General features: G+C 38.2%; 1 protein-coding gene across 1 annotated transcript; it reads right to left on the reverse strand.

Moving 5' to 3' along the window:
- Positions 1–3,823: 3,823 nt before the first annotated feature.
- Positions 3,824–17,250, reverse strand: crisp1.8.L (cysteine-rich secretory protein 1 gene 8 L homeolog). The gene is made up of 8 exons (XM_018262374.1): positions 17,242–17,250; positions 13,694–13,816; positions 13,491–13,610; positions 11,552–11,642; positions 9,688–9,833; positions 8,069–8,163; positions 6,619–6,704; positions 3,824–3,957 (listed from the first exon to the last, which is right to left on the reverse strand). Exons 1-8 carry the CDS (start codon positions 17,248–17,250, stop codon positions 3,824–3,826), a joined length of 804 nt encoding a protein of 267 aa, XP_018117863.1.
- Between the last annotated feature and the right edge of the window lie 276 nt (positions 17,251–17,526).

Here is a 17,526-nt window from a genome sequence, read left to right on the forward strand (position 1 = left end):
TTATCCCAAAAATGAATATGCTAGTCATCGTGGCCTCATGGGCATCATGTTATCTTCCTAGTGTAGAAAGCAAGTGGACATTAAACTCTGTAAGTCAAAATACCCTGACATAAAATACCAAAACATCAAATAAAGGAAAGTTCAAGGTTCAACTTCCCAAACGTTTCGTTATACAGTATTTTTCTGTACTGTATACGGTATCTTTATAGAATTGTTCTCATTACCCTAACCTTTTTGGCTCATTGTGTTAATCCTACAACCATTAAAGGATTGAAGTTTTAGGATTAGAGACTATTTATAGCTTTGGTTCAGACCTGAAGGCCATCAATACTATGATACTCCCTGACATCGGATCTAAACTGAAACCTCTACCCCAATTAAGGCATCGCGACCACTTTTTGGGTACATTCAGCGCCAATCCTGTGGTAATTGCCGCCCGTGGCGGCTCCAGTAATGGTGGGGTGGGGGGTGGGGAGGGTGGGTGGGGAGGCAGCAACGCTAGTGCGGAGAGTGCAATTGCTCATGATCGTGACAGGGTTTAGATGGTGTATTTTTGGATTCAAGCTATTTCCAGGGTTGGGGTATATTAAATCTCGAAACCAGTGATGTAACTAGAGGGGGGGCGGGCCCTGGCCCGGGACACGCTGCCGGGCCCCCCGCCCCCCTCCGTACACCCAGAACCGCCCGGGAATCGTGGCGCGTGAGCTGCCAGGGGAGCCCTGAGGGGGTGCGGGCCCTGGCCCAATTGCACCCCCTGCTCCCCTGGTAGTTATGCCACTGCTCGAAACATTCAATTTTTCTTTAACCTGAAAAATAAATTTTGGACCAAAAAAACTTTCAAAAACTTGAATTATTGTGGAAAGCACAACTCAATCCTTAATAAATCTACCCCTAAGTGCTGCAGGTTAGAGTGGGTGTCAGGGCATTATAAGTCCCGATGGTATTCGAGTGCCCCAAGAGGGAGTCTTTGAGTCTGTTTCTGAAGAGACTGAGGGAGGATTCACCTGGAGGAATTCAGGGAAGACATTCCCATGTAAGGAGCAGCAAGAGAGAAAGGTTTAAGGTGGGAAACAGTAGTAATAGTGGGGGGTGCGTCCAAGTGGTTTCTCTGAGAGAAGATTCCATGGGCATGGACATGAGATTTAAAGCCAAACTAATTCTTGTATTGTATGAATACAATGTTTGCTCAATTTTCTTTGAATATGTTTTTTATATCATTAAAGAGCAATACAGGTGAGACAATTTCCCATAATTCACTGTTGATGCTATTATTATATATATGATTCAAACTTCAGCTTTCAGTTCTTAGAATGTGATTCCACAACAAGAGGCATCAGACCAGTTGGTGCAGGAGTCTCGTTTTGACTCATAATGATGTCACTGTGTAATTCGATTAGAGTCTTTAATGTAACACGGCTTTTCTTTCAACCAAGAGAACAGGGCAAAAAACTGCCAGCAAAGCCTTCTCTAAACAGGCGGCAGGAATTGGTAATAGATATTGTTTGCAAGTGGGCAGAACACAGAGGCAGCTCTGGTACACATATGCCTGATGGAGCATTAATACTGTATGTAATGTAGATTTCTACAGGCAGAGTGCCATCAGGGGGGCACAACTATACCGGGCCCAGTGTTTTAAGGGGGGCCCAGCCATATTGCACTTCCTGAATTATCCAGGCCCCTCTTGAGTGGCTGAAGTTTGTGAAAGCCACAAAAGGAGCCAAAAGCCCAGATTGGAGCTTAAAGCCATGAAAAGAGCCAAAAGAGCCGAAAGGCACCAATTAGGGCCAAAAGCTGCTGATTGGACCCGAAAAAGAGGAGAACAAAGAAAACCTTTAAAGGTAAGTTCTATTGACCACCAATGGTGTTTTTAAAAATAGTTTTGAAACCCTGGCCACTTGAATGGGGGACCCTGGCCACCAATGTTTTTTTTCTTAACTTCTCTGTGGGGCCCTGGTGCAAATGTTTTTTTTTTTTAATTAATTTATAGGGGGGCCCTGATCACCAAATGCTTTTTATAACTTAAAGGGATACTGTCATGGGAAACAATTTTTTTTTCAAAATGAATCAGTTAATAGTGCTGCTCCAGCAGAATTCTGCACTGAAATCCATTTCTCAAAAGAGCAAACAGATTTTTTTATATTCAATTTTGAAATCTGACATGGGGCTAGACATTTTGTCAATTTCCCAGCTGCCCCTGGTCATGTGACTTGTGCCTGCACTTTAGGAGAGAAATGCTTTCTGGCAGGCTGCTGTTTTTCCTTTTCAATGTAACTAAATGTGTCTCAGTGGGACATGGGTTTTTACTATTGAGTGCTGTTCTCAGATCTACCAGGCAGTTGTTATCTTGTGTTAGGGAGCGGTTATCTGGTTACCTTCCCATTGCTCTTTTGTTTGGCTGCTGGGGGGGAAGGGAGGGGTGATATCACTCCAACTTGCAGTACAGCTGTAAAGAGTGATTGAAGTTTATCAGAGCACAAGTCACATGACTTGAGGCAGCTGGGAAATTGACAATATGTCTAGCCCCATGTCAGATTTCAAAATTGAATATAAAAAAATCGGTTTGCTCTTTTGAGAAATGGATTTCAGTGCAGAATTCTGCTGGGGCAGCACTATTAACTGATTCATTTTGAAAAAAATGTTTTTTTCCCATGACAGTATCCCTTTAAAGGGTGGGCCATCACAACCAATTAGTTTTTATAACTTGGAAAGGGGTCCAAGGCCACCAATATTGTTTTTTAACTTGTAGGGGGCCCTTACCACCAATGGATTTTTACAATATAACTTGTGTGAGGGGGGTTTATAGCGCTGATGTCTTTTTACTTTGGCGTGGGCTGGTCTGGGGTGGGGTTTGAGGGCTGGGGTGGGCAGGGACCAGGGGGCCCAGAAAATTTTGTTGCACAGGGCCCTGTGATTTCTGATGGCAGCCGTGTATACAGGTGGATAGTCTGGGAGCTTTCACTTTGCCTTTCACATCTGATTACAATTATACTAAATCCATGAATAACCTTTATAATAAATCAATGTAAGCAGTGGGTAGTGATATCATCTAATTGTTACATGGTGAAGTCACTGAACTGATTAAAGTGTGTACAATATAATTAATGTAGCCTAATTTATGACTGCAAGTGCAAATGCAATAGTTGTGTGTGTACAGGCACCATTCATTAAAGGTAATTGATACTATTCTATAGCTCTTCTGTCTATCCTGCTTCTTCTGCTTCAGGCAATACGGCCGGCCGGTTGGTTGGTTTAACAAACAGATACTACTGCGATCCAATGGGATTTTTACACCCTGCCCGATCGACATCTGCCCGACTTTCTGCCAGATATTGATTGGGGAGGCCCATCAGATGACCCCACACATGGGCCAATAAGCTGCCGACTTGGTCTGTCGGCAGCTTTTATTGGCCCGTGTATGGCCATCTTTAAGTTTTGGAAAGACTCCAGATCCTGAGCTTTCTGGATAACAGGTCCCATACCTGTATTTGTTAACTATGTCACTTCATGCACAATCAAAGCAAAAATAATCCAAACATCAATGGAGTGAGTCATTTCAAATATTACTGATAAATACTTTATTGTTTCTGAGCACTTGGTGTTTGAGCATGGGTGGAATACAACATCGTACAGTGTGCAATCAGCCATATTCGAGAAAATAACTTAAATAAAATTAAATGAGATAGATATGTGTTAAATAATCATTATCACCATAAATATATTTCATAACATCGACAGGTTTCCTTATGATCCATGTTGCAGAATAAGTTACATGTAATGTGTTGGCTGTGTCCCTGGGTGGGCAAGTAAATTATAAGGGGGGGAGTTATTTAATCTGTTTGTTAGTGCAGAGGCAGGTAGCGGGGCAGTCGTACTTTAGCGCTTTATCTTTCGCGCATGCACCGTCCACATTAAATTCCTCACAGTTTTTAAATTTATCTTGATATGGGCAGGAGTTGGCTGCAAAGAAGAAGAGATCTGATTAGTGGATATGAATCATATAAGCCGTACAATACACAGGGTGGAGAAGAGAGAGTAAACCGCTCAAAATCACAGATACACAAATCCATTTTGGGAATACATTCATGGTAGAGGTTCTCAATACGAGGTACAAACAAACTCTAATACCTTTTGGCAGGATTTGCATTTGGCCCCATCATTAGTTTTATCCAAACAAATAAGAACACCTTTGGCTGCATCCTAACTGCAAATAGGGTTGCCACCTTTTCCAGAACAAAAATCCTATATATTTATCTTTTTTTCCCTATTAATAACATTGGGATCAACCATCATTTTTACCGGCCAGGCCGGTAAAACCCCGGCCAGATGGCAACCCTAACTGCAAAGCCAGAGCAAGGTGCAAAAAGGCAAAAGATGGGCACAAATAACTTTGTGTTTTTTGTGTTGTGCCTGTAGATCTGCAGAACTGTTGTGTATGGAAGCAATGCAGCAGGTAAGACATGGGGTTATGTAGTTACAGATAGTGATGGGCGAATTTATTCGCCAGGCGCGAATTCGCGGCAAATTTACGCGATTCGCAAAACGCCCACGAAAATTCGGCGTCAAAAACGGGCGTTGGCGTAAAAAAAGGGTGTCAAAAACGAGACTTTTTCGCCGTTTTGCGAAATTCGCAAATTCGCCCATCACTAGTTACAGGTAAAATGTTTGCTTCGGTTACAGTAAACCATAACCACCAATCACTTATTGACTTTTAAAGAGGAGCAAGGCTGGGGAGGAGACTAAGCCTTACTAAACAAATACCAATGAATTCCTAACAACAAGCAGGATAGAGGAATTATATTTGAAGCTGGCGCCACATTTATCCTGCCATAAATGTTTCCACCTGGCTGATATTTTATCAACCTAGCCAGTAAAATACCAGACAAGACAGGGGCCAGTATTACAGATCAACTGGTATTTGCTGGTAAATTTGTCCCCGGCCCACCTCTGATCCACACACAGCCCCAGTGGCATAACTAGAGTGCACTAGACCACCCTGCAAAAAAAACTTTTTAAAGGGGACAGGTGCACTCCAAACTCCTTCCTCCTGCCCCTCCTCTGACCAATTCCCACCCTGTTTCCGCCCTGCCCACATCCTGCATCCACCCTGCCCATGCCCCGCCCCAATTTGCAGCCCACGACCCGCCCTGATTTGCGACCCCCTTCCACGCCGGTAAGAGAGTGGCTGGGGAGGAGGGGGTTTTCTTATAAGCTATAGAGTAGGGATAGGCGAATTTGACCCGTTTCGTTTCGCAAAAAAATTGCCACAGGTGAAATGTTGCAGACGCCCATTAAAGTCTATGGGCATCAAAAAAAATGTTGTCGCGTAGCAAATTTATTTTTTTTGACACATGCTGCCATACAAGTCTATGGGAGTAATTTTTTCGGCGAAACGAGGCAAACTTCGAGTGAATTTTCGAAGTACAAAAATTCGAAGTAATTTTTTGAATACTTCGACCATCGAATAGGATACTACGACTTTGAATTTACATAGACTTCGATTCGAAGTAAAAATTGTTTGAATATTCAACCATTCGATAATCCAAGTACTGTCTCCTTAAAAAAAACTTCGACTTCAATACTTGGGGAATCTTCTACAAACTTTTTCTACGTCTTTACATATCGAATAAAAATCCTTCAATCCTACGCTAAAATCGCTCGAATCGTTCAATCGAATGATTTTTATTCGACCGTAGGATTGCCAAATTCTGTGAAAAAACTTCAAATTCGATATTCGAATTCAACGTTTTTCAATTCGATGGTCGAATTTCAAAGTTTTTTGTACTTCGAAATTCGACCCTTGATAAATCTGCCCCTAAGAGCAAGCTTTTTATACAATTCATTGCTCTCTGCTTAGAATTCCAATAACCAGTCCAGTGATCCTGTTAGACTGTTTTAAATCGATTCAGTACATTTGCTTTTTAATTTGGATCTTTTAATAACTTCCATGGCATTCGTGGTTTTAGAGAAAGTGGGTTTAGTTGCGGTTTCAAAAACCACTAAAATGAGACTTTTGATAAATAGGCCTCAACCCGTCTTCATATTCTTCAACACAAGCAATTTGCAGTCTTCATACACTTAGGGGCAAATTTACCTAGGGTCGAATATCGAGGGTTAATTAACCCTCGATATTCGACTGCCGAATTGAAATCCTTCGACTTCGAATATTGAAGTCGAAGGATTTAGTGCAATTCGTTTGAACGAACGATCGAAGGAATAATCGTTCGATCGAACGATCGAAGGATTTTAATCCATCGATCGAACGATTATCCTTCGATCAGAAAATTGTTAGGAAGCCTATGGGGGCCTTCCCCATAGGCTAACATTGGCCTCGGTAGGTTTTAGGTGGCGAACTAGGGGGGTCAAAGTTTTTTTTAAAGAGACAGTACTTCGACTATCGAATGGTCGAATAGTCGAACGATTTTTAGTTCGAATCGTCGAAGGTCGAAATAGCCCATTCGATGGTCGAAGTAGCCAAAAAAAACGTTTGAAATTTGAACTATTTTTCCTCTATTCCTTCACTCTAACTAAGTAAATAGGCCCCTTATACTAAGCAATAATACAAACCTTTACACATACACTTGTGTTTATCCACTGACTCACAAGCAGCTGAATACTTACTGCAAAGGCCTTTGTCACAGGAACCCCGACAGTCTGCACATCTCAGGCCAGCTTTGTAAGGGACTTTCAAATTGCCTGTGTTCCCCCTAATCCAGTAAGAAAACAGCATTAGTAATCTTTAAAAAGCATGCTACAATTGTATTTTACTTTTTGTATTTTTACTTTCACTTTGTAGAACTTCCCAACCTGTTTCATCCATATTCATTATTTCAGTTTCCAGGTAAAAACCTGAATAACCTGATGACTGTTTGTGCAACAGATGTCTCCAGACACCAAAGAATATACAGGTATGTTATCCGAATTATGGGAAGGCCATCTCCCATAGACTCCAATTTATCCAAATATTTAATTTTTTTTATTTCCTTTTTCTCTGTAATAATAAAACAGTAGCTTGTATTTGATCCCAACTAAGATATAATTAATCCTTATTGGAAGCAAAATCAGCCTATTGGCTTTATTTAATGTTTACGTGATTTTCTAGGTATGAAGATCCACATTACAGAACGATTCCTCATCCTGAAAACCCCAGGGGGCAAATTCACTAAGATGCGAAGTTGCGCCAGGCGCAACTTCGCCGCACTTCGCCGCACTTCGCCAGGCGTAGTTTCGCCAGGGCTCCTCAAAATTCACTAAAATCCGAAGTTGCGCACAGGGGTAGCGTAAGGTTGCGAAGTTGCGCTAGCGTTGATTCGCTATATAAAGCGAAGTTACGCTAGCGAAGGCTAATTTGCATACGGCGCGAAATTCAAATTTCAATGGAGGAACACGTATCTGCACTACAAATGCCTAGAAAACCTTCAAATCTGCAAATAAAAATTTTATTTTGCCCTACACATGTGCCCACTGTCTAGGTAAGTTGCCATGAGTCAGGAAATGTAGGGGGGAAGGAGGGGAGCCCCAAAAAAATTTCGATCTTTTTCAGCCTATCAGCCATCATGTAGAAAACACGCCAGCGTTTTTTTGGGACTTAGAAAAAAAATTGACTTTTTTTTAAACAATCTCTATTGCGCTTCGCCAGGTCTGAGGTGGCGAAGGAAGTCTAGCGTAAAAGGTAGCGTTCAGTACACTGCGCAAGTTAGTGAATTTGCGTAGTTTCGTCGCTAGCGAAACTTCGCCTGGCGTAAGGTTGCGAAGTAACACTAGCGAAACTACGCCAGCGTTCGTTAGTGAATTTTCGCAGTAGCGAAAATGCCAAACGCTAGCGAATTAACGCTAGCGTTCGGCGCTTCGCATCTTAGTGAATTTGCCCCCAGGTCCTGAGCATTCTGGATAACAGGTCCCTTGCCTGTCTTAATTTTATGATTACATTTTAAGCACTCTAAAACTGAATGAATTAAAAGTATTAATAATAAAAGGTTTGGAGTAACCAGTGACGCTCATTTTCATGCGTCTTAGCATTAAAAACGCTTATACTATATGTTCTTGTTGACAGACATAATGTTTCACTTACGCCGGGCAGTAATGACACACATAGGAGTATCTGTATAAGCTCTGAGGGCACTTATGGACATAGCACCCAATCTGGTGTGTTCGGTACCACATCAGCTGTAAATTGGAATAAAAAACAAATAGATATTACATATTATTATTGTATTATATATATATATATATATATATATATATATATAATAGTTCACTTGTAAAATATCTTTTTAAGAACTAAATCTCAACAAATTAGGGTTAAAATGTTGCACACTATATTTTGGCTTTCTGTACGAGTCCAAGGCAACCACAGCCCCTTAGCAGTAAAGATCTGTGTCTCCAAAGATGCCCCAGTAGCTCCCCATCTTCTTTTCTGTTGATTCACTGCACATGCTCTGTGCTGCTGTCACTTACTGAGCTTAGGTGTAGTCTTACAACATACAATTTATTTTGAATATAAAAGTTAGAATATAAGGTTGATTCATAATTAAATCAGATTCTGATTCTCAGAAACCAGCACAATTTGCATCAGAGTTTATCAACCCTGTAGCATCAGTGAGTCGAGAGCCCACTGAGCATGTGCAGTGTCATTGACACTCCTAACAATATTCTAATTAAATACAGAATTCTTTACACAAAATTCGGTATAAACACAGCATTTCTAGTAGGGATGCACCGAATCCAGTATTTGGGATTTGGCTGAATCCCCGAATCCTTGGTGAAAGATTCGGCCAATTACCGAACCGAATCCAAATCCTAATTTGCATATGCAAATTAGGGACAGGAATGGAAAAAGAGTAAAAAATTCTTCTTTTGTCATGAAAAGTAGCGTGATTTCCCTACCCGCCCCTAATTTACATATGCAAATTAGGATTCGGATTCGGTTTGGCCATGCACAAGGATTCGGCCGAATCCAAATCCTGCTGAAAAAAGCCGAATTCTGGCCGAATCCCGAACCGAATCCTGGATTCGGTGCATCCCTAATTTCTAGCCATATTCACTTTAAGTTTTGTTCTCCTTTAAGAGGAAGAGGAGAAGGAGAGGAGACACATTAAAGGACTATTACAAAAACATTTGTTAGTATACATCGAAAAAAAACTACCAAGACAAATTAAACTTTAAAATCACAAAGTGTTTATTAAGAAATAACTTACAGAAACTCCGCTTGAGCTCCTATTCAGAAAGCAAATGTGCAATCCATCGTGCAATGCTCGATTTCACCTCCCTGCCAGGGAGGAAAAATCAAGCGCTGCACGATGGATCATCACTGTGTCGCCTTTACTGACGAGGAGCGGAAGTTATTTCTTAATAAAGGCTTTGCGATTTTAACGTTTAATTTGTCATGTATACCAACAAATGTTTTTAAAGTCTTTTTTGATGTTACTGGTCCTTTAATAATCTGCAAACATGGGGGAGTATGAGTCACTATCAGATTTTGGGAGGGGAAATGCAAAATTAGCTTGAGGTTGTTCATATATATGAAGCATGTAGAAATTATATTTGGGATGACGTGTGATTCGCTGAAGTGGCCCATGATGGCAGATGTTCTAGACAATTTATTTGCCAAGCCATCCCTTCAACAGACTGTTCTTATTTTGTATCTTGCCACTTGGCTTATAACTATAGTCAATTAAAATACCAACTTACCTGTGTATAGTGTCCTATCTCCAGCCCAGGCCTTTTGCCTCCTTTTCCATATACAAAATCCTCACGTTCGCTGAAGAATGCGTTAATAACATCCTCCCATGCGGTTTTAAATGTTGAAAAGTACAAGTTTTCCCCACAGCGGAACTCTACAAAATGTACACAAGTAATATTGCAGTTTTATTATGTAAGATATATTACACAGAAGTAATATGTTTTATTTCACGTTTCAAAAATAGACATTATGGGGCAAATTTACTCAAGGTCGATTATCGAGGGTTAATTAACCCTCGATATTCGACTGCCGAATTGAAATTCTTCGACTTCGAATATCGAAGTCGACGGATTTACCGCAATTCGTTCGATCGAACGAATCATTGAATACGAAGGATTTTAATCCATCAATCAACGATTTTTCTTCTACCTAAAAAAGCTAGAAAAGCCTACGAGGACCTTCCACATAGGCTAACATTGACTTCGGTAGGTTTTAGGTGGCAAACTAGGGGGTCAAAGTTTTTTTTTAAAGAGACAGAACTTCAACTATCGAATGGTCGAATAGTCGAAAGATTTTTGGTTCGAATCGTTCGATTCAAAGTCGTAGTCGAAGGTTGAAGTAGCCCATTCGATGGTCGAAGTAGCCAAAAAAACCATTCGAAAATCAAAGTATTTTTTCCTCTATTCCTTCACTTGAGCTAAGTAAATGGGCCCCTAAGGGGATTATTTACTAAACTCTGGTCAGTTTTTTTGGGCAAAACTTAAATTTTTCAGGTTTTTTTTTTTAAACTTGATTTTTTCGAGATTTATTAAAGCACGTTGCAGCCAGCATCTGAAAATCCCCCATCTCAGACCTGTCATGGTTATGTATAAGTCAATGGCAGAGGTCCCTATCCTATTTTGAAGTTTCTGTGGTCTGTGCTGGAATTAACCCAAAAATTCAACCACTTTGGGCTTTTCAGGCAAAAATTCATAAAATTCAGCCTTTTTGGGAAAAAGTCTGAAACAGTTGAGTGACTGTACGATTCTGGTTTTCACTCAATTGTATCACATTTTTATCCAAACTGATTAAATCAAGATTTTTTTTAATAATAATAATAAATAATGTAAAATCGGGTTTGGGAGTTTGGTTGTGGTTTTTTTATTTAAAAAAGTAAATAACCCTCATCATACACTGACAATACAGGGCAGATTTATTACAAATCAAATTTAACCTTTTGCAGTAATTTGAGAGAATTGCTGCAACAATGAAATATTTTCAAATTTGAGTTTCACAAACTCAAATTTTGGAGCTTGATCAATCATAAAATTATCTCATCAATTTGAATTAAAATGGCACAGCACTTCTATAGAAGTCAAATGGAGCTGTATTTTCAAGATTCAAGCTATTTTATAAAATATCAAAATTGTTTTTGATGTTGAATTTAAAAAGAAAATTCACAAATGAACACAATAAGGTTTTTTTGAAACATTCTAGCAGTCGAATAAAAATTGTGATCACAAAAAAAAAATTGATTGAATATATTAGGGAATTTCCTTTCCTGATCACATTTTAGAAATAAATCTTGAATTCAAAAATTAGTAAATTGGCCTCGCCATGTACCTGTATGGTCAATAATGCAGTATTTTTTTTCAAAATAGATGTATTATACATACATGCTATAAAGATGAAAAAATTACTGCATTTGTGAGGTAGTACCGATAGTTTAGCAGGTGACAACTGGGCATTCATGTGATGAAAATGTGAGTGTGTTTGCGTGGCCATTACTAAATAAATGCATTTCCTAAGGTAAAAACTTTATTGGGGGTGCACCAAGCTTGCATATCCTATAGACCTATGATGGCCAACACACAGTAGAATGGTTTCACTTACTAGACGTCACCCGGATTTCCTTTGGGCTGTGATTCTGAAGGCATAATTTTGCCCACTTTTCTGCAGTTTTTGCAGCTTCTTTATTCCAGTGCTAGAAAATGTAATATTTTAATTATTACCTCGAAAATGTTATCATTGCAAATAATTGTAATAATTATAGAACATACCTATTGCAAAAATAGGATTTTACTAATAGACTGCTATTGAATACTGACACATTCGATATTGTGAAACCAACAACCAATTATTCAGAGATTGACTGGGGTAATGGGGTTGCCAAGTCAGAAAAAGCTGAATGACAACTTTTTATTTCAGTTAGTTCAGGAACCTTCTAAGAATAACTCTCTTTTGGACCTTGTAATAACTAATAATACTGAACTCATCTCTAACATTTGTGTGGGTGAGGGGCATTTAGGGAATAGTGATCATAACATGGTCTCCTTTGAGATTCTGTTGCAGAAGCAATTCTATAAGGGAGGAACTAAAACACTAAATTTCAGACGTGCAAACTTTGACAGTATAAGGGCATCTCTGCAACATATTAAGTGGGAAATGCTTTTCACAGGGTTAAACACAGAACAAAAATGGGAAGTCTTTAAAAATGCTGCTTAATAAATATACTTGTCAGTATATTCCACTTGTAAGCAAGGAACGTCGTTGCAAAGCAAAACCTTTTTGGTTCAATAGAAGTGTTGGTGTTGAGGTGGGTAAGAAAAGACCTGCTTTTAAGGCTTTCAAGTTAGCTGGGACAGTCGAATCATTTATAAGGTTAAAGGAGGCCAATAAATAAGACAAGCTAAAATTGAGATGGAAAAGTGTATTGCAGCAAGGAATAAAAAGAATTCAAAATTATTTTTTAAATATGTAAATAGTAAAAATAATTCTGAAAAATTCTGATTCTGAACTATTTTTTGTATGTTAACACAAATGAAGAACCAGCTAATGAAGGTTTCCTTCTTAATAGTTTCAATTATATTAATACAACCAGGGGCAGATTTACAAAGCTCGAGTGAAGGATTCGAATTAAAAAAACTTCGAATTTCGAAGTGTTTTTTTGGCTACTTCGACCATCGAATGGGCTACTTCGACCTTCGACTACTACTTCGAATCGAACGATTCGAACTAAAAATCGTTCGACTATTTGACCATTCGATAGTCGAAGTACTGTCTCTTTAAGAAAAACTTCGACTCCCTACTTCGGCAGCTAAAAGCTACCGAAGTCAATGTTAGCCTATGCGGAAGGTCCCCATAGGCTTGCCTGTGATTTTTTGATCGAAGGATATTCCTTCGATCAATGTATTAAAATCCTTCGAATCGTTCGATTCGAAGGATTTAATCGTTCGATCGAACGAATAATCCTTCGAACGTTCGATCGCAGGATTTGCGCTAAATCGTTCGACTTCGATATTCGAAGTCGAACGATTTTAGTTCCTAGTCGAATATCGAGGGTTAATTAACCCTCGATATTCGACCCATAGTAAATCTGCCCCCTAATGTTGCATGGTTCACACACAAGGAAATTCAAAAAAGACTAGAACATGTTAAGATAAACAAAGGTCCGGGACCAGATGGCATTCATCCCAGGGTACTCAAAAAGCAAAGCTCTTTATTTGACAAACCTCTTTACTTAATTTTTCAGGATTCTTTGAGGTCTGGCATGGTGCAGAGAGACTGGTGCATTGCTAATGTGGTGCCGCAATTTAAAAAGGGATCCCGTTCTCAGCATCAAAACTATAGGCCAGTTAGTCTGACAGCAGTGGTAGAAAAACTTTACGAAGGGGTATTAAGGGATAAGATAATTGATTTCATTGCAAATCATAATACTATGAGCTTGTGCCAGTTTCAAGTTTTAGGCATGATAGATCTTGCCAGAATAATTTAATTTATTTTTAAATATATTTTGGCATTTTTACAGCAGTACAGCACTTGTACTTCTTACCATTTTCAGCATGTTTGTTGCTGGTGGATCCACAGAGCTTCTTAATATATTATGAGTATTGACAATGATATCTTGAATTTTTTTATTTTTCGTTGATAGAGCAGAAAATGAAACAGTTTTCTAAAAAAAAAAAAAAAAAAAAGATTGAAGTGCCAGATTATTGAAATAAGCCCTTTGGAATTAAAATGTCAATGGATACTTACCATCTTTTTTATATTTTCTTGTTTAATATCAACTGGGCGTCCACCAATAGATCTATATAATCTCATAGTTCTGTTTACTAATGTCCTGTTACATTCTATATCCTGACATCCCAGCACTTCATTCTTTAACATTAAGAAGAAAAGTATGTTATTATAGATTCATTCCGTGATTTTTTTCCCCTTAAATATACCTAGCCAAAAAACTGAATGTAAAATTGTTCAGCCCACTCTTATTTGGGCCTAATTTCAGTAATCCGAAATTTTCTGATTATTTTAATCTAAAATGTCTGACCAAGATATAATCCACGATTGGACCTTATTTATTAGTAAAAAAAAAATCCCGATTTAATCAGATCGGGGACAAACATGAAAAAATTGAAAACAAAAATCCAAAAAGTCAAAAAAAAAATCAACTTTTTCAAGTTTTTGGCATTAGGACTTTGATAAATACTTTATGCAATTACATTTTACATTTAGTTTTCATGATATCAGCAGTTTTACACTTCTAATATTAATCCAATTAAAACAGGAGCACCATCTGCTTTTCTGTCTGGGTAGCCATCTGAGATCTTACAATGTTTCCAAGCGTTAATCTCCAATGGAAACTGCAAGTGGAGACTTTAAATCATTTTACATTGAATTATTCAATGGAAAGCAAAATATGTAACTGTGGTTTTCAATATATCGTATTGGATATAAAACAAAATAACTGACTTTTGCACAAATTCTGCATGTAGAGAGACATGATGTTTATTTTGAGCTCTAATACATCTTCTAGGCAAAAGGAGCCCCCCTATAAGATATATTGGATCTAACTAACAATGAATATCTGACACCCAACTGCTGCATGAAAAGAGAATGAAGAGAAACAGATGCTGAGAGAGGGATAGTGAATATAAACTTGATTATTTCAGAAACAATGGAGAATTTTTAATTTATTGTATTTAGAAAGTTTCTTATATCAGTATGCTGAAGCTTATATGAAATGTTCATTTTCAAGATAGTTCCCCTTTATACTTTCAGTATAAAAACACCATGTTTCTTGATCAAGGAGGCAATAGGGGAAGAATTTATTTCTTACATTACTGGTTCCCAAGGGGATCTGCTAAGGTTTTTAATTGGGGGGCACATTTACTTAGCTCGAGTGAAGGATTAGAATAAAAAATACTTTGAATTTCGAAGTATTTTTATGGCTACTTCGACCATCGAATTGGCTACTTCGACCTTCGACTACGACTTCGAATCGAATGATTCGAACTAAAAATCGTTTGACTATTCGACCATTCGATAGTCGAAGTACTGTCTCTTTAAAAAAAACTTCGACCACCTACTTCGCCACTTAAAACCTACCGAGCACCAATGTTAGCCTATGGGGAAGGTCCCCATCGGCTTTCCTAGCTTTTTTTGATCGAAGGAAAATCGTTCAATCGATGGATTAAAATCCTTCAAATCGTTTGATTCCAAGGATTAAATCATTCGATTGAACGTTTTTTTCTTCGATCGTACGAACGAAGGAAATGCAGTAAATCCTTCGACTTCGATATTAACCCTCGATATTTGACCAATACTAAATGTGCCCCTAGGTGTAATAGTAAATGTGCCCACACTTCTACACAATATGTAGGCGCTATATAAATACATGTTAATAATAAGTGTGTAATACTGTACTTCTAAAACACTGAAATAAAATTAAAACCTGAAGAGCTGACTCCCCAATGGCATACCTGTGCATTGGCTCCATATTGCATGAGGCCTGAAAGACCCAGTAGCAAAGTTAATATCATTCTACCTGAAATGAAATATCTTTTATTAGTTATATTATGTCAAAAAGTCATTTTTTAAATGTTATCCCTTGGCAATAATAAAAAATGCAGCATTCTCAGGTCCCCCCCCAAAATGATGTACATTTTTATGCATGAAAATCTAACGAATAAAAACGAATAAAAGAAATATGTGATATCAAAAACCGTGAAAAGAGCAAGAACAAGATTCTTACCTCAAGCTTTAGCAAGTACCTTCAGCTCAGCTCTGTTCTGCCGGAGAGATCAAGTTGATATGAACAGTTATTTGAAGAGAATTTATAGGGGAGAGAAGCTGAACACACACCTTGCATTGTACTTTGTTCATTGTTATCATTGTTATTCAGGTGGTTACATGCGAGCAATGGAATTTCCACTGTCAAATGTGACAAGATCAAAATCTGGTGAACCTAATTATACCCTGTACGTTGCTATCACACCATAGGGATCAGGGTGTGACGATGAGTTTAGGGCTTCAGTGAGTTATAGGGACTGCTATTTATCAACGGGTGCCATGAGATAATGGCTATAGGTGAGCCACAGGGAAGTTTGTTTGTTTGATCCAGAAACACAAACCCTTTCAAAACTTTTTGAAATTTTGAACACTGAAATATAAATATTCAACAACCACAACCTGGTTCATTATTAGGGATGCACCGAATCCACTTTTTTGGATTCGGCCGAACCCCCGAATCCTTCACGAAGGATTCGGCCAAATACCGAACCGAATCCGAACCCTAATTTGCATATGCAAATTAGGGGTGGGAAGGGGAAAATATTTATTACTTCCTTGTTTTCTGACAAAAAATCACGCAATTTCCCTCCCCGCCCCTAATTTGCATATGCAAATTAGGATTCGGATTCGGTTCGGCCGAATCCGAATCCTGCTGAAAAAGGCAGAATCCTGGCCGAATCCCGAACCGAATCCTGGATTCGGTGCATCCCTATTCATTATTAGTCGAAGCAGTTTAACTAGTCGGCTATTTAATTTTTTAAACAGTCCCAATATATCAAAATGAATGGAATAATGTAATTTTCTATTTGAATGTCTTTTTTTTTCAGTTTTACAGGATCAATTTGTTTTTAAGTTTTTTTCATAAATAATTGTTTTTTCAAATTTTTACATTTTTTAAATTTTTTAATAAATCTGCCTCCTTCAGTAAATGCACTTCTATATTGTAATCCATCCCTTCTTCTGAATTACAAATGAAAGCACAGTAACCATTTCAAGACTATACATTGTCTTTGCCACTTTGTGGGGCAGATTTACTAAGGGTCCGAGTGAATTAGAGGGAATTTTCGAAGTAAAAAAATTCAAAATTCTAAGTAATTTAAGTATCTAATTGGATACTACAACTTCGAATTTACTTCGACTTAGAGTCGAAGTAAAAATTGTTTGAATATTCGACCATTCGATAATCGAAGTACTGTCTCTTTAAAAAAACTTCGACTTCAATACTTCGCCAAGTTAAACCTGCCGAAGTTAGCCTATGGGGACCTTCTACAACCATTTTCTAAGTCTTTACACATCGAATAAAAATCGTTCAATTGATCGCTGAAATCCTTCGAATAGTTCGATTTTTATTCGACAGCAGGATTGCCAAATTTGCTGAAAATACTTTGAATTCGATGTTCAAATTTGAAGTTTTTTAATTCGATGGTTGAATTTCGAAGTTTTTTGTACTTCGAAATTCGACCCTTGATAAATCTGCCACTCCTCCAAAATAATTGTGCCCAAGGCAAACTTACCTGAGACATTTCCAGGTAGGTAATGGCAAATGGAGGAAAAATGGTGTCAGTTAGTGATGGGCGAATTTGTCCCGTTTTACTTTACTGCAAAATTCATGAAATGGACAAAAAAAATAGTGAAACGCAAATTTTGATGCGGGCGTCAATTCGCGGGCGTCAAAATTTACGCTGTCGAACAATTACGACTTGTCGCAGGCGTAATGTAATTAAATACAAATTAAATTACATTTAATTATATTTAATTATACTTTATTACTAATTGTATTTTAATACAATTATATTTAA

The sequence above is a fragment of the Xenopus laevis genome, chromosome 5L (genome assembly GCF_017654675.1).
Source record: "Xenopus laevis strain J_2021 chromosome 5L, Xenopus_laevis_v10.1, whole genome shotgun sequence".
NCBI lineage: Eukaryota > Metazoa > Chordata > Amphibia > Anura > Pipidae > Xenopus > Xenopus laevis.

Coding starts and splice junctions, on each gene's coding strand:
- crisp1.8.L (XM_018262374.1), bottom strand. Junction 13,611..13,693: donor AAGAAAATATAAAAAAGATG/GTAAGTATCCAT, acceptor TTTTTTTTTTAG/AAAACTGTTTCATTTTCTGC. Junction 11,643..13,490: donor CAACAAACATGCTGAAAATG/GTAAGAAGTACA, acceptor TACATTTTCTAG/CACTGGAATAAAGAAGCTGC.